The 18,843-nt window shown below is 41.8% G+C and overlaps 1 protein-coding gene across 7 annotated transcripts in view; it reads right to left on the reverse strand.

Annotated features, from left to right (window-relative positions):
• Positions 1-18,843, reverse strand: part of LOC308330100 (zinc finger MYM-type protein 4-like) — a 62,647-nt gene that overhangs the window by 41,445 nt on the left and 2,359 nt on the right. For 5 of the 7 annotated variants that reach the window (XM_080784789.1, XM_080784787.1, XM_080784785.1 and 2 more), the window contains exons 2-11: positions 17,348-17,494; positions 13,836-13,961; positions 12,977-13,144; positions 11,785-12,283; positions 11,006-11,061; positions 10,371-10,514; positions 9,727-9,793; positions 9,173-9,405; positions 8,482-8,606; positions 7,583-7,775 (exon numbers count right to left, since the gene is read on the reverse strand). In XM_080784789.1, coding sequence (XP_080640915.1) covers positions 7,583-7,775; positions 8,482-8,606; positions 9,173-9,405; positions 9,727-9,793; positions 10,371-10,514; positions 11,006-11,061; positions 11,785-12,283; positions 12,977-13,144; positions 13,836-13,961; positions 17,348-17,494 — 1,758 coding nt within the window. The remainder of the gene's footprint in view (positions 1-7,582; positions 7,776-8,481; positions 8,607-9,172; positions 9,406-9,726; positions 9,794-10,370; positions 10,515-11,005; positions 11,062-11,784; positions 12,284-12,976; positions 13,145-13,835; positions 13,962-17,347; positions 17,495-18,843) is intronic. The other 2 variants (XM_080784788.1, XM_080784786.1) reach the window with 2 other exon arrangements.

The following is an 18,843-nucleotide window of genomic DNA, read 5'->3' on the forward strand; positions in this document are numbered from 1 at the left end:
TTGCAAAGTTTATTGTGTAAAAACAAATATAGAAAATGCTAATATCTATATAGACGGGTAAGCTTGACACAAGTAAGCTACTTCCGTGTGTATGTTGGCACTTGTAGGCATGAGCAATGATACAGCCTTATCTATTCACAAAGACAATGAGAACATTTGATCAACACTTCATATTAACCACTACAGCCCTATACTTTGCAATAGGATGGACATCTTTTCAAGATTTTGACATCGATGACGTGCAAATTATGGCCAAAATATGGACGACAGGTTGGAAGTATCTATAGATTAATAATGAGCATTCATAGATTAGCAAAGTTCAGCAGCAGAGAAGAAAATGGTAGAATAGTCCCAATGGGATTTCCAGACAGTGTGGAGAGAGAGTTGGGATTAGAACAGAACATGGCAGATTTGTTGCTGGCACACCTCACCTTTACTGGTACACAGCACCTTTACTGGTACACAGCACCAACGAAAAACACCTTTACTGGTACACAGCACGAACGAAAAACACACGTCACCTTTACTGGTACACAGCACCAATGAAAAACACACGTCACCTTTACTGGTACACAGCACCAACAAAAAACATCTTTACTGGTACACAGCACCAATGAAAAACACACGTCACCTTTACTGGTACACAGCACCAACAAAAAACATCTTTACTGGTACACAGCACCAATGAAAAACACACGTCACCTTTACTGGTACACAGCACCAACGAAAAACATCTTTACTGGTACACAGCACCAATGAAAAACACACGTCACCTTTACTGGTACACAGCACCAACAAAAAACATCTTTACTGGTACACAGCACCAATGAAAAACACACGTCACCTTTACTGGTACACAGCACCAACAAAAAACACCTCACCTTTACTGGTACACAGCACCAATGAAAAACACCTCACCTTTACTGGTACACAGCATGAACGAAAAACTAAAGACATTATTTGCTCTGTTCAAGACATTATTTGCTCTGTTCAAGACATTATTTTCTCCGTTCAAGACATTTGCTCTGTTCCTTCTCCAGTAATAATTCCCTCAGCGGTGAATTATATGAAACCATCCGCAGAAACTGTGTTCAGTGGCCGTGATTTGTCCATGTATGACATGGTAATGAATCAGGCTATAACTTGCAACGATTTGTCTTTGCTAATAAGACAAAAATCATGTCCATTATATCAAAAGGAATGTCAAATTAAAGCAAAGAAAATCATGTACTATATGATAATATAAATCCCAAAGGTGGTGTGACTGAAAATAATAAGAATGCCTGTGTGATTGAGTATGTTATAATAATATATGTATATAATTAAAGTGTATGTATATATTTCAAATTATACAGAAAACCTTTGACATGGAAATATATTTCATACGCGCATCAGACATTTAACAGGTGACACTAGCATGACACTAGTATGACACTAGTATGACACTACAGTAGTATGACACTAGTATAACACTAGTATGACACTAATATGACACTAGTATAACACTAGTATGACACTAGTATGACACTACAGTAGTATGACACTAGTATAACACTAGTATGACACTAATATGACACTAGTATAACACTAGTATGACACTAGTATGACACTAGTATGACACTAGTATGACACTACAGTAGTATGACACTACAGTAGTATGACACTACAGTAGTATGACACTAGTATGACACTAGTATGACACTAGTATGACACTACAGTAGTATGACACTAGTATAACACTAGTATGACACTAATATGACACTAGTATAACACTAGTATGACACTAGTATGACACTAGTATGACACTAGTATGACACTACAGTAGTATGACACTAGTATAACACTAGTATGACACTAATATGACACTAGTATAACACTAGTATGACACTAGTATGACACTAGTATGACACTAATATGACACTAGTATAACACTAATATGACACTAGTATAACACTAGTATAACACTAGTATGACACTAGTATAACACTAGTATGACACTAATATGACACTAGTATAACACTAGTATGACACTAATATGACACTAGTATAACACTAGTATGACACTAATATGACACTAGTATAACACTAGTATAACACTAGTATGACACTAGTATAACACTAGTATGACACTAATATGACACTAGTATAACACTAGTATGACACTAGTATGACACTAGTATGACACTAGTATGACACTACAGTAGTATGACACTAGTATAACACTAGTATGACACTAATATGACACTAGTATAACACTAGTATGACACTAGTATGACACTAGTATGACACTACAGTAGTATGACACTAGTATAACACTAGTATGACACTAGTATAACACTAGTATGACACTAGTATAACACTAGTATGACACTAGTATGACACTAATATGACACTAGTATAACACTAGTATGACACTAATATGACACTAGTATAACACTAGTATGACACTAGTATGACACTAATATGACACTAGTATAACACTAGTATGACACTAATATGACACTAGTATAACACTAGTATGACACTAGTATGACACTAATATGACACTAGTATAACACTAGTATGACACTAGTATGACACTAATATGACACTAGTATAACACTAGTATAACACTAGTATGACACTAGTATGACACTAGTATGACACTAGTATGACACTACAGTAGTATGACACTAGTATAACACTAGTATGACACTAATATGACACTAGTATAACACTAGTATGACACTAATATGACACTAGTATAACACTAGTATGACACTAATATGACACTAGTATAACACTAGTATAACACTAGTATGACACTAGTATGACACTAGTATGACACTAGTATGACACTACAGTAGTATAACACTAGTATAACACTAGTATGACACTAATATGACACTAGTATAACACTAGTATGACACTAGTATGACACTAGTATGACACTAGTATGACACTACAGTAGTATGACACTAGTATAACACTAGTATGACACTAATATGACACTAGTATAACACTAGTATGACACTAGTATGACACTAGTATGCTTACAGTACCACGACACTTCTGCATGCCAAGTGCCATTTCCTACCCTTTTAAAAAGCAGCGTTGCTTGTACAATATTTCTGTTGTTTAAGTTGAAGGAGTTGAATTCAAATCCTTGAATTCTTGGAGATTATTTAGCGTTAGTCGCATTCCTGAGCCGATAATTTGATGATATATATATATATCGGCCATTTGAAAATAGCACATCTACAAGCTCACCAGTACAGTAGTAATGACCCGGTCATCAAATTATTGGCACAGGAATGCGACAAAAACAAAACAACCTCCATGAATGCAAGGCAAAAGCAGCCGTTTTCTGCTTGTACGTTTTCAAGATAATTCAATGTAGACAGAGCCAGCTCCGTTTTCTACCATCACTTTCTCTGGATAAATTACTCTTTACAGAAGCAGTTATTTCATTTTCCACTCTCACTTTGTCGAGATAGCGTAGCGTTCTCTTTACAGTACATTAGCAGCTCATTTTTCTGCTCTCACTGCAGGGTCATTTCCTTCTCTTCATAGATGAAACTCTGCTTTCTACGGCAACCTTCTCAGAATGAAGCAATCTTCTCTTTAAAGCTGCAGCTCTATTCAATGCTCTCACTCTGTCAGGATTGAGTAATCTTCTCTTTAAAGAGGCGGCTTTACTTTCTGCCCTCGCTTTCTCAGGATGCAGTTTCCTTCTCTTTGCCGCAGCAACTTTGTTCGTCGCTCTGACTTTATCTAGGTTTCTCTCCTTGAACTTTCGGAGTCTTTCTCGTGTACTGGCTGCTCTGTGGGAGCTCAATTCATTTTCTGTATAATGCTCTCTGCAAGCTGAACTGTATTTGCCAAGATGGATCATGATACTCTTAAATTTTCTCTTGCATCCCCTACATCTTTGGCTCAGAATGATTTCATTCAAGACTGTGGTCCTCGGCTCTATCAAAATGCTATGCTTACTGTCCCTCTCCGGTTCATCCAACTCCCTGTGCAGAGAATGGATTAAATGAATGGACATAGTGCGGATGCCTCTCCACCAATCCTCAAGGAGCTCAGACGTCCTTTTCAAGGACTCGTCAGAAGTACAAATGAAATTCTCATAATGACTCGAGTTCCAACCAAGAATGACAGGATTATGACTGAACAGCTCTGCTCCAAAGACCGTGGCAGGGATGACTAGGATGGGCGTGGGCTGGTGTCTGTTGTAGAATGATTTGTAAATGAGTATGTGCAGCCCAAACATGTGAGCTAGACCAGGCAGGACATAGTCTTCAGCATCTGATGCACAGCCACCACACGTTCTGAGTGGTTGCAAGAACTCACTCCACTCTTTGAGAGAGAGGCCAGATGTAGCCTGAGCCTCTGTGCACGTTGCAAGCATTTCCACCAGCTTGTTCCTCCAGTGGGCGATTTTTCGGTCAGGGTCTCGCAACGGGTGAGTGGCAAACTCAGCCCTGGAGTTCAACTGATTCAAGAAGCCTTCAAACTGACAGCTTCCCTGGCACACACTGGCCACCCCGAGTCTGACTGGAGCACTGTGACTGGCTGCCATACCCAGAACAATCTTCTTCATTTCATCCGTCACCTTCTTCAGGTTGCTCAATTTCTGGAGTGCTGCAGCACGTGTTTCCCTTTCCATATGATCCTGCCAATGAAAAACAAAAAAGCTATTAAAAATAAGCGGTATGTTCAATAAATAAATTATGCCATAAAAGTATTTTTACATAATGCATTTCAAAATGATTTGACCTTGTTGTATGGTTGTATATAAAAAAGAAAAAGAAACTAAGTAAGCCGTGCCACGCCATGTGGCCAATAGGGCAGGAAACTATTTGCTCATCGGCTCAACACAGCGATATAAATTTAGTTTGCATACTTCCGTTAGACAGTATAATTTCCTAATAAAAAATGCATGCTTTGCTTTTTGGTTTTAGATTGATTGTTGGGACAGTTTCGCGATGAATTTGAATTGTTACATAACAATTAGTATATTGACCCAGTTAAGCCTGATTTATACAGACAGAAATAGCAGATCCACAAGCTCACAACGTGTTGCATGTTGACGCATTGTGAACTTGTATAGATCCTCTATTTTGTGCCTGCATGTATGAATAAGACATGGCGGTGATAGGTGTATACATATTTCCCATCTATGCCTCCAGTAGTCACATCCAGACCAGTGTTGCCACAAAATTGCACTTTTGTTGCAAATACACAGACTTTTGCAACGTTAGACACAAAGCTAACGTAACTCACCTTTCACTGTATGTCCCTTGAGCGATATATCGTTGGCACCGCTGCGGTCTTGATGTGAAGTTGGCTTTTCTGTCCGAGGAAAAATACTTTTTCTTTTCTGTTGTCAAGAGATAATAGTACGCTGGTACCTCGCTTGCACAGAAAAAAGGATGTTTTATTTGGTTCTACAAGCAGCAACTATGTGCATTACACAAAATAATGGCATCTCCGTAGACCCCAAAGACTCCTTTATTAGGCTAAACAGACAATGATCCAAGTTGTTGGATTGAAACCCCGTGTACTGTAGCCTAAAAGAAGTTCCCATTTTATTTGTTTGTTTTCGCATTTTTAATTCACTATTAATTTATAATTAGTTAAATTAAGACCTCCATTTCATTATGGTCAATGCCTGTGTGAAAAGTGGGAGTGATTGGTGCAGGCAGTGAGGAGCTACGGCAGTCACAGTGACACACAGACAGACACACATTCAGACAGACATTGATTGAATTATATTATTTCTGTGCATATTTATTATCCTTTTATTTTATTTTAAATAATGTTTTTAGAAACTGTCCCAACTCTGAGCTCTTCCTAACAATCTTAGCTCCCCTTCCTGGGCTACGTAGTTAAAGGACCACTCAGGGCCGATTCATACTCCTATGCCGTTGAGTTAAAGCCCATGTCTGATCAACACCAACACACACACACACACACACACACACACACACACACACACACACACACACACCTGTATAAGTGGTCAAATACCCTGCACACCCTATGACACGTGTGCATGACGTCAGAAAGACAGACATGATGCAGTTTGATGTTACAGCATCAGCAAATGTACATACATAATTATCTCTTGCCAGAGATGTGTGCTCCACTTTCCCCCACGTTATTTTTGTCATTATCGGCATATGTATCTCTTTGCAGGACCAAAAGAGTGTTACAATCGGTTATAATACACTAGCCCTTACCCGTTGTGAGATATTTGCCCCCCTCTTGTGGCCGTGGGGGGGTACCCGGTGTGTTTTTAATTCACTACTAAATGTTGCAGCCTTTGGTATTCTTCTCCTGATAAACTACACGGTTTGCACACATCTCACCATGCACAACGGCGACAGGTAGCCTGTCCACACATGGACCGCTACTTTGCATTCATATTCATGTCATATTGACAGTACAATACCCATTTTTGCATTTTTTAATCCACTAATAAATTCATTATAAATCATTAATGTGTCAAATTGGAAAAAGGGCTCCATTAAGACCTCCATATAATTATGGTCCATGCCTGTGTGAAAAGGAGTGATTGGGCCAGCCAATGTTGAGATAAAGCGCTGTCAGGGACATTCAGACAGACAGACATTCAGACATTCGCTGAATTTTAGTATGATGATGATATTAATGTATTAGCTTTATTTGTATTCCTCTTCAAGCATTTACTTCTACTGGTTGACAGTATGCATTTGACATTCAACCGAAGAAATATGTATGTAACAAACCCAAAAATGTAATGGAGAAAAAAGGAAAAAAAATCAACTAATTTCACATAATTAAACTGTTCAATACGATGCAAAAACTTTGCACTTTCCTTATTCAGCTCATCGCTCCTCTACCGCCACCTGTTTAAGCTAAATATTATTTTGTAATTCAGATTGTCTATAAAAAATAAAACAGAAAACTCTTGTCTTGACATTCTACACACTCTTTCAGATGTAGCTGTCAGTTTCAGTGACTTGTTACGAAGTCTCTTGTATGAAAATTGGCAAAGCATCCAGGGTACAAAGAGCCACCAGACATTGCATGCAGATGTACTTGGTTTTGCGTTTGCACGCAGCATCGTGGCATCGGTTTGCATTTTGTTTGGCGGTGAGCTTGGGCCAGTGGTTCCCAGGGCTCAACCTGATCTCAGGGGGCGGTGCCCTGGCAATGGCCCTGCGCTTTACAGGAGGTGGGGTGTCTATGTGACCCGGCGACTACTGGCGATAGCAGGCAAACGGGCGATGGTTGAAAGGTGGGCGGGGCAACGTCACCCGAAAAGATACAGATAATTCAACCGTTCGAGGCAATGGCGGGAGATGTGTCGCCTCGGCCGATGCTCGCCCGCTGTTAAAGCGGACTGTAACTCTTGGGGAGCCCACAGGGATCGAACATGCAGCCGATCTACCGGCTACCGGCCGCCCTGTTGAAAACAATTATATCTCCCAGAGATTTAAATTAATGTTTCTCTGACACACACACACACACACACACACACACACACACACACACACACCTATGTTTCTGTATGTACAGTATCTCCATTTATATGCGTTTGTGTGTTCCCTACCTTGGTCGTGACTCTGCAGACACTACAGGCGGGTTTCTCAACGGGTTTCTCGGCGGGTTTCTCAGCAGGTTTCTCGACGGCACCAGATTTCCTCTTGCGGTTGAAGACAAACAGACAGAAGTGGCTACAGAAGTGCATGTAGTTGTTGGCATCTATCGGAGCCATGACCAGATCCTTGGCCTGAGTGATCTCCCTGCACACGGAAACAAAGGGCAAACACAGTCACGGGTTATACGAATGTTACACACATCATAATCGTATGTGTATTAAGACTATTAACCCATTTAGACCAGACATCAACAAAAAAAAAGTCTTCTGAAAAGAATATATACCGGTATTCAAAGATTTGTGCTGCATTTTCACAATCTTTCAAAAATAGCAGACCTACAAGCTCGGTGGCAGGCTATGAGCTTGTAAATAACTATGCGGAACGCCTGTTGAAGAGCTATGATCAGATTATTCCATTTACCCTTGGGAGTCGATTAGGAACACGGACACACAAAGATGTAAAAATGACCTCCCCCTGGCCAGCCGGGGCGCCTGATGGAGGGGAAAGGAACTGGTTGGAATAACGTGTTCCTTCCACGCGCTACGTCCAACCAGGGAAACTCCCCCCTGTCAGGTGTAAAGGAGCAACTTGGACCCTCAGGCATGAAGTTCAAGTCCGTTGCTCGCCCCTTGTCCCCCACATACGGGGACTAGGTTGGTGGAGGGTGTGTAGAGCCCAGGATCACATTATTAGATGATTGACACAGGGGTGAAAAATGAGTTACAAAATCGTGGGATAAAAAATATATAAAAAAAAAAAAGATGTAAAAATGAGAATACGAGTCGAAATTAAATTGAAAACTTGGGTAAAGATAGATAATTTCATGCAAAACAGCCAGAGACAGACATACTTGAGGCACTGGTAACAGGAGCGGGCTTTGCTTGTCGTCGGTAGGTGGCCAGTCAGACAGACTGTGGAACAGAAGAGCTGCGTGGAGCCTTTCCTCTGGAAGGCCGTCTGGCCCTTGAGCAGCACCTACACACAGTCAAATGTCCCAACGTACAAGATATCAGCACCTACACACAGTCAAATGTCCCAACGTACAAGATATCAGCACCTACACACAGTCAAATGTCCCAACATACAAGATATCAGCACCTACACACAGTCAAATGTCCCGACATACAAGATATCAGCACCTACACACAGTCAAATGTCCCAACGTACAAGATATCAGCACCTACACACAGTCAAATGTCCCAACGTACAAGATATCAGCACCTACACACAGTCAAATGTCCCAACATACAAGATATCATTAGTCATAGTGACATGCAGAACAGCGGCTCTTAAAACATTGTCATGCCAAGGACCTCCAAATTGATATACATGTATTTAAGTGATGCACCCTCCCCTCTGAGAAGACTGTCCCAGCGACACATACTGTAGGAGAAGATTTGTGTCAAAGTGTTTCCAAACACGTCAAATGTTTTCAGCACATGACATGCTTCCATAGCAGACCTGCCCCGCTTCTATAGAATCCAAATGACCGAAATCAGTGTTGGGTGACCAAGAACTTTAACCCATGAACACGACATTACCTTTGAACAACCACTGCAACTGACGCTGCTTGGCGTTCCGGGCTGTGGTGGAGGTGGTGGTCGTGGCTGTTGGGGGACTGGAGCCAGAGACCGGATTAGATTTGGGGCAACAATTGGGGGTCTGATGGATATAGGTTGCAGTCCTGAAGCTTGAACTTGAAAATGCCCTCTGCCTGGAATGAAAAAGGTTGTGGCATGGGGTGCGGCGATTGGAGCAGACACTGGCACTGGCACTAGAATAGGAGAGATTAAAAAAAAAAAAAAAAAACACACACACACACAGACACAGACACACACACACACACACACACACACACACACATTAGATGAAGGTTTTGGCATCTGAATCACATTGACATTTATATATTCATCATATCACAGGTAGTCAAACTTGCCTTCTTTCATACAAAGGATTCCAAAATTCAGAGCGTGCACACAGATAAATATTCATAGCACATGAACTCCAATCACATGCATTTTTTTTACTCCAAATTATTACCATACTGTATGTATCCCAAACATCAAATTCACAACAGAAAAACATATGAACTCACTTGTTGGAGCAACAAATGAACTTGCTCCCCCCACAGAGTAGACATTACTAATCTTCAACGACTCCTCCTAGAGAAAAGAGGCACACATTGTTACACTCAGATTTGGAGAAATGCAATCATATAGAGAATAAACAGAGACAGAATTGTGGTTTGAGAGTTTCTGAAACCCGGTGTGATATTTTCAAGGAAAGGGTATTGTTCAATATTCATGACAGCAAGTGCCGATTAGCAAACAGTTTTGATGGACGACAACATTCAATTGACCCATACAAATACAAAAATTGCCGATCTACAAGCTCAAAACCTGTCACTTTGCACCGCGTTGCGAGCCCGTGAATCAGCTAGTGGATGCTTTTGTGTTTTGATGTTAAGTTAGGTTTCTGCCCGACAGCAACGATATGTTAGTTCAATGTGTGTAAGCAAGCCTGCAGCCTAATGTGATTTTTTCACACGCTTATTCGGTTGTTTCTTGACAGCAGGCCAGCAGCGGAAAACAAAACACCCTCGAGGTGCGAGTAGTACCATGCAGAGCGGGAGGAAGAAGCAGATGCTCTGCTCACATGATCTGGATAGTCTCAAGTCCTGTGTGTGTGTGTGTGTGTGTGTGTGTGTGTGTGAGCGTGCGTGCATTGCCTTCTCTGTACCTCTTGGTTGTCCAACTCCTCTTTGATGTGTTTGATGGAGTTCTGGGGGAGCAGAGCTGCGTCATAGCCCTCGTCGACGGGCTCGTCTTTGATGTTGACTGGGGAGATGGTGCGTTCCTGTGCTGGAACAGCAGGTTCTGGCCTCTGAAATAAACAATGACAATTAGAGAAATGTATTAGAAATGCAGCTGAGAGAGGCAACTGTGGGTTCAAGGCCATTTTCTTTGATAGGTATGAACTGATACTCATCAATGGATCAAAAATTTACTTGTAAACATTTAAGATGTTAAGATAAGCCTGTATTTGTTGTGTTTGTGTCTATGGGACCCCTTCGAATGAGATGCTACATTTAGCAGAAGCTCCTATCCAGAGGACTTCAAATATCGGAATAAGCAGAGTATTAGAGTAAGCATTGAGTTCTTGTGCACAAACATGGTAAAATAAATAGTCTATGTAAATCATATTCAGGTTCAATTAAATTGACTTTAAACATTGTAACAGTTTTATCCCATCCAGTCGTCTTGTGGTGGACTGGATATATACGTAGATAGATCCATCTTTCAATGGATTTCAGCTCTTAACATTTGACTATATTGGCCACATATAAAAGTGTATCCAGAGTTGAGCATCTCCACCTGCTGGCCGTCTTCTGTCACTGCGGATGGCTTGGGCGGAATGGGGACACCTCCATCTGATGAAGAGGAGAGAAGAGATGAATGGGACTCAATTTAGCTAAGCATTCATTTTGTTTTGCAGTTATTAAACTTCCAGACTGTTTGGCAGTCCTCTTCCAAAATAACCTAGGCTGAAACACTTGTACATGAACGCTGGTGTCCTCGTTTAGGGCGTGTTATTACCGGCGTAACATAATAAAAATGGTTTCACATTGTTTTTGATTCATTTAAAAAATAGCAGCCAGGTAACTTCAAGATACCGCAAGTCTCACAATATCAAATACACAGATTGATAATAGTCTGAGAACATAAAGGTATTCATGTCTCTTTGATGTGTTTTCAGTTTAAAGAAATGTTGTTTAAAGTATACTTTATTTTCTTAGCCGCATAAGCTGAAACGGTGCAACGGTTAGGTAAGTGACCTTTTTCAGAGTTTCCTACAATAAAAAGGTGAAAACGTTTGACAGGAGGACCGACAGACCCAAGGCCCCATCCCAACAGAATCAGAAAACAAGTTTCTGTGAGAGTTGACAACTTTCGAGCTAGGAGGCTCACAAGAGAGACAACAGACTCGAGGCACAGCTCGTTGCAGGTTTGACAGGTTGAGTGGCAGAAAGAAAGCAGTTGATAATACCCCGACAGACAGACACACAGACACACAGACACACACACACACACACACACACACACACACACACACACACACACACACACACACACAGCTTGAAATGCAGGCTTACCTTGGGAAGAGTGGGAAGTATTGGCAGAATCACTACCATCTCCTTTCTCTTGGTCCTCCTCAGCTGGCACGGTGGCAAACGGGTCATTTTCTGCTGGCGTTTCCCGGCCTTTCTCGGCATCCTCCAGGCTGCCCATTGGCAGCGCAAACTGCCAATCTTCATCCTCTTCTTCCTCTCCCTCTACCACCCTAACCGTACTTGTAGGAGGTTTTCCCGATGGTTCGCCATACGCCAGCTTTCCTTTTTCTTCGGTTTCCATGGCAGTGGGGGAGCGTTGACCGTCAGAGGAGTGGGAGGCGAGTCGTTCAGTCTCCCCTTCGTCTTCATTCATCCTTTCGTCTCGTCCACTGGTGTTACTATCCTCCTCCACTCCTCCTGCCTGTGTGCTGTCCTCTGTCTCTTTGGTGGGCGAGCCGCTGCATATGGAGGAGGGCGCCGAGCAGAACGGTCCCGGGCCCATCACCTCGTCAAACAACCTGGACACACGCTCCTCCTTGTGCTGCAGAGAGGAGAAGGAAAATATGGTGTTTTCATACCAAAATACCTTGGATACAATTTACAATTTAGGCATTTAGCAGACGCTCTTAATCCAGAGCGACTTACATTAAGCAAGAACAAAAAAGCATGGGAATACATCACATAAAAACATTTATCATGAAACATGCGTAAGCTAAGAAAGTAACAGTGGAATATCTATAATGAAACTATACATATAAGCTATACATCTATACTACTATGCTATACATATGTACTATGACGTGCTATGACAATAGCACATGGATAGTGACAGTAATGGACTAATAGCATTTTGTACTGCTGCGATCGGATCCAAAAAACGTAGATCAGATCGGACCGCAGCATAAATGACACTCTGTTCCAAGCACTCCATTCTAGCAGATCCAGCAGCATTGCAGAGGCCACGTGATCATAACAATGTTTGCTAGTCGCAGGCAGCTAGCCAGCAGCAATACGCACTAACGCAGCAGTACGACTAGTAAATATGTAAATGATATCTATCGGATCGGTATCGATGCTGCCATATCGGAAGTGAAGTTTTTCGATTGCAGCATCCCTGCCCCAGGCAGGGTTTGAGCCCACGCCCATCCGCACGAAAGGTGCGTGCGGCAATGTTTTAGAAGAACTGAGTGAATTTGAGTTTGTTTCGTTTATATGTTATATATATTTATTTTACTCTTGGTGGTGTGCCTTCTCCCTGTCTGGAGCTGTCCTCGTCCTCTTTGGTGGGTGTCTTCTCCACACCGCTGCTCCTGGAGGAGCTGGCAGAGCCCCTGGAGGTGTCAGCAAACGGTCCCAGGCCCATCACCTCATCAAACGACCTGGACAGGCGCTCCTCATTCTGCTGCGGGGAGAAGGAAAACGGTGGGTTTAATACCAAAATATCCTCATCTTAGTTAAAATAGTAAAAACTTTGACACTGCTCTCGAATCTCCTGACGTTTGAAGGGTCTTCAAGGAAACTACTCAAATCTTTATTCATTATCTATTATTTATTTTGCATCAATACCATGTAATTGTCTAAAAAAGCAACTAAAATTGTCTAGATATAGACTATCTGTTGCTTTTCCTTTAAATTGAAGGGGGGAAAACTGAACCATCCACACATTGTTAACAGAGCAAGAGGAGGTCAACATTAAGACAAGGGTTGGGTGCTGAAACTCTGCGTCAGTATGCCACTGGTTCAGACATGTCCGGTACCTACCGGAGCAATTTACTGGATTAAAGGAAAACCTATTCTACAGCCAATAGAAAGGAGCTCATAGACATGGACTAATGCTTTGTACTGAGCTTGTAATAATCCCAAAACAAGACATGCACTTGTAAACATTACACCAAATGTATTAGATCAACTGAATGACTTCTTTGAGCGGTACAACCACTCCTATAGACAGTTATGTGTGTCCCTGGGTCTGTCTGTCCAAGCACGAAAATACAGTACAGTAAAGTTCACTTTAGACAGGTCTGATTTTTTAAAATCTGTTCGATAAGGCAAGTTATTTTATATTCTAAATACTGTATTTATTTTACACTTACCACCGGCCTGGAGACGTCCTCGTCCTCTTTGTTGGGTGTGTCGTCCATGGGAGAGCTTCTGGAGGAGGTGGCAGAGAACGGGCCCAGGCCCATCACCTCATCAAACGACCTGGACACCTCTTGCTGCTGGGGCAGGAACAACAATTAGTCCGTTTTAATAATACCACTAGGGATGCCAACAATTCATTGAAAATCGATTAATCGCCGGCAACTCTTCAATTAAACGTAACAGTTAACCACCATGGGCCGTTTTCGCAGAGGAACGCACATTATGTGGGCCGGTTAAAAGATTCGACCCCACCTGGCTTATTTGGTAGCCACAGCAACGTCTCTGCTATTGCATGTGATAGACATATATTTAATTAAATCCATCAATAAGGTTATCGAGACCTCACTGAAAGAGATCCAAATGAGCGAGTGGACTAGAGTTACTTTAAAAATATGGAGAAAAATAAAAACTTCATTTGGACTACCTAAACAGATCTCCTCGCTAACACATATTGGTTACATAAAGGAGTTCATACCAGCTCAACTGGATGTAGGATTCAGGAATTGGACAGAATTCGGCCTAACCAGCATACACCAATTAGTTAATAAGGATGGTCTTAAATAATTCGAACAGATACGGACTGAATTCGGGCTCCCAAGGACAATTTTTTTCAGATATTTGCAACTGAGAGACTTTCTAACAAAACATAAGGACTGGGAGAGGGCCATGAAACCCACTCCTATTGAGGAGCTGTTGCTCAAATTTGAATTTGGCGATGGCAAGGTAATCAAGGAATTCTACCAAGTCTTCTTGGACCTTTGCCCAAATAATACACTGTATATAAAAGAGAAATGGGAGGCTGAATTAGGTATAGAAGTAACAACGGATACGTGGGAAGAGGTATGTAGTGAAGCGCACCTGGTAACCAACTCGAATACTTGGAGAGAATTTAAATGGAAAGTAATATCTAGATTTTTCAGGACGCCTCAAATAGTGGCCAAAATGGGTCCAGATCATTCAAATAGATGCTGGAGGGACTGTGGAGCACATATCGGGAATCACACTCATATATTTTGGACATGCCCCAAATTGAGACCATTCTGGAGAGAGGTGTCTGAAGCACTAGAAGAAGTTTTTGGTCAAAACATCCCAGAGGATCCCACAGTAATGTTGTTGGGAGTGGTACCGGAAGGTCTGGAGAGTAGAGCCAAAATATATTTATTGCATGTGCTGCTTACAGCGGCCATCAAATGTATTACAATTAAATGGCTGAAACCAGCCCCACCAACATACAGTATGTGGGTGGAAAAAATATGGGACATCTACCAGATGGAACAAATTACTTATGCCCGGAGGCTTCAACCAAACATATTTAGTAAAAGATGGAGTCCTGTACTGCCTCTACTGTCGAGGTAGCAGACTTTCGGAATCTTGAGTAACCCATACACTTCTCTTCAGACCTTCTGGTGTACCCATACACCTTCCTCCATCTTCAGTATGTCTGTTCCCAGTATTGTTTACCTCCCATTGTTGCCGTCGCTCTGTCGTTTTTGTCTCGCTGTATACCTGTCTTTTTTGTTGGTTTCTTTTGGTTTTTTTTGTGAGTACTTGTAAATGTATGTGAAGTTGTTTGTGTGTATGAGTGTATCATTTATATATCCTGTGAAAGTATGCAGCTGAGGTTGTGAAAAAAAAAGAAAAAAAATCAGTTGTAAGAAAAATGTATACTTGTAATTCTGTGAAGTTGCCTAAACTGAAATAAAAACAAAGTTCAAAAAAAAAAATAAGGTTATCGAGGTAATTATCAATTAATGAATTAATCGATAATTTTCATCCCTACAAAATACCTTATTTTACTTGGATAGCAACAGTAATGGTTAACAGGAAAACATTTTAGTCTCTTCAGGTATATTCGGGCAAGGTGGCGATGTTGATATATTATGTCTTAGACAGAGATGATCACCAGCAGCAAATACCCTCATTTTGCATCATAACCATGCAATTACCTTTAAAAAAAACAGATATTGTTGTGTGATGGAATTTATACTAACACAAGAATACTTAAAATAAAATATAAGGTGAGGACAAGATGATATGAGGCATTCAGTTCAATTTAATAGAGATCTCTAGAGAGCACAACCATCTTCCAGCATGTCGGATGACTGAACTCCAGAACAATACATGTGTGTCAATCTTATACAGTCTTACTGAAAGGAGGAGGAGTAACTGTTGGTCACATGACCAGACAGCTAGCCTCCATATCAGACAGTGGGACAAATCTAATTAAAATGACAAGTGGTCGAACAGTCTAGTAACCTTGGATGGGTCTGAATAAACTGTGATGAATAAACATGACACACAAAGACAGAGGCTGGGCTGGTGTTGTTACCCAGCTGGAGGTCCAGGAACCGTCTCACTGATACTTTGGTCATAACAAAAGCCTATTGAACCTAAACGGTTGTTTAAGTCGAGAGAGGCCTAGTACTCAGTGTAGACCACACCCAGTTAGACTACACAATCAGGACACACATTTTCATATTTCCCATTACATTGTCTAGACTCTAGAATGATACAGACTATTTTAATGTGTCAAGTATAATTTGTTCATTATCTGCTACTCTTCCTTAAAACGGGTTAAGAAAGAAAAAAAACGTTTGCATTGTTACATGCTCCATTCAGCATGTAAATGTAGTGCGGGTTTACCACCAGTGATCAGAGGCATTTAAAAATATATATAAGCCAGGTTCAACATATTCCAGACAAATATTTACGCAGTCAGTCAGTGATATTAGTCTGGCCATGATCACAGCCTAGTTAAAAAATCACACCTGTGTGAACCAAGTGGTGCAACTCCCCCCTCTCTCTCTCTCTGCTCCGTTAGATTAGCTTTATTATGGATCGCGCATGCGCGCTGCCGTCCACCTCCCAATATACAGGCAGTTGATTTGTGTCCAGCAGGTGGCAGCAATGTCACATACTTCTCTCGTTCCAATTTCACGCATGCGCACACCACTCATGCTCATTCACGTACGTACACAGGTACACGGACAAAGCTGGATGTAGAAGTGGTTGCACCACTTAAAAATAGCAGATGGACAAGCTCGCAGCAGGCCGCAACTTGAAAGTGTGAAAATAATGAATAATTAACACAAATCTCCTTTTCTGGGGGTCCCCCCCCATTTTCAGAGCCAAATAAATACGATTTGGGGGTCTTACGACACAAAAACGTTTGAGAACTACTGATTTAGAAGGCATTTGTAGAATCGGCCTTAACCCATTTTGGGGCGGGAACCACTTTTGGTGTTATGTTATGCTTTAGCTATTGAAAAATAGCAGATCTACAAGCTCATAGCGGGTCTGCTATTTTCTGAAAAATCGAAGAACCACTGACATATAAACATAGCTTTTTCAGAAAGCTGTCAGGATGTAGAAGACATTTTTTAGAATCTGATCTCAGGTCAAAATGGGTTAGGGTAAGTTTATTTATGAAACATATTTATTTGACACTTTGTGGTCATCATACCCCCGGTCTGGAAGCGTCCTCTCCCTCCTTGTTGGGCGTGTCCTCCACACCGCTGCTCCTGGAGGAGCTGGCAGAGCCCCTGGAGGTGTCCGCAAACGGTCCCAGGCCCATCACCTCATCAAACACCCTGGACATGCGCTCCTCGTGCTGCAGCAGGTGTGGAGAACAAATCCAAAATACCGAATTTTACTTGGTTGTAAAATGGTTACTTGGTTGAGCTCTCAAGACAACTCAAAGCGAAGCAAGCCCAGCCCAGGCAGCAGAGCTGACAGGCGAGTGAGGAAAGGCACAGACCTCGAGTCGGTGCTTTTCCATCTCTGCCAGCTGGTCTATTAAAAAAACTTCTTTTAGGTGATAAGTGCCAATTTATTTGCACAATAAGATGACTGGCGTTTCGATCCCTGCTCAGCTGCCCGTCTGCTCACCAGTACACGCTCCAGAGACCATATTACACCCGTCCTCTACGGCCTACACTGACTCCCCGTCAAAGAATTCACTACAAAATCCTGCTCACCACCTACAAAGCTCTCAATAACCTGGCTCTCCGATCTTCTCGAACCATATGTCCCCCTCCGCCCCCTCAGGTCCAGTGAAGCCAACCTCCTGAAGGTCCGCAAGGCCAAGTAACGCACCTGGGGGGACAGGGCCTTCTACGTTTCGGCCCCCAACCTCTGGAATGAACTCCCAAACTATCTCAGAGTTGCTCCCTCTCTCCTCTCTTTCAAAACCTCACTCAAAAGTACCCACCTCTTAAGGATAGCTTTCCCCAGCTGAGGTCTGGTTAGGATGTCCCCCCTTCCCTCATTTATCCTTTTAACCTTGTACTGTTGTTGTATCTGTTTTGCTTTGTTTTTTCTAATAAAGTCTGTTCCTAGTGTTCTTATGTAAAGCGCTTTGGGTATTTAGAAAAGGGCTATATAAATCTGAGCTATTATTAAACATTTTCTAAATGTCACACAATCCGAGTGCCTCCAAAAAAAAGAGCACCAAGAGCAGTGACAAGAGAATCACATGTGCCATTCCATACTCTGTCCACTCACTATAATGCATAAACATTGGCATATTATCTCTACAGACCCAACTCTCAAAGAGCACTTGTCCCAACGACGACGGGTGGTCTACAAGAGACCCCCAAACCTGAGAAACATGCTGGTGAGGTCTGACTGCCCACCGGACTCCCAATCTACTTTCCAGTCCCTGTTGAGCCCTGTGCCACCAGGCAACAACCAATGCAACAACTGTCAACAGTGACACTTCACTCGTAAAACTAATATATTCTATCACCCACACAGAGGAAAATGTTCAAGGTCAGAGGCATTATTTCATGCAAAACGACTAATCTGATCTACATGCTCAAATGCCCCTGCGGGATAGCCTATTGGCAAAACTTCTAGAGCTCTCAAAACGAGAATCACAGAACATAATACCGGTAGTTAGAAAGTATTAGAAAAAAGAAATCATGACACATATTGTGCTACAATTTAGTGCTCTTAAGC

This window comes from Protomyctophum bolini (assembly GCF_963924005.1).
Source record: "Protomyctophum bolini genome assembly, chromosome: 15".
NCBI classification, from domain to species: domain Eukaryota; kingdom Metazoa; phylum Chordata; class Actinopteri; order Myctophiformes; family Myctophidae; genus Protomyctophum; species Protomyctophum bolini.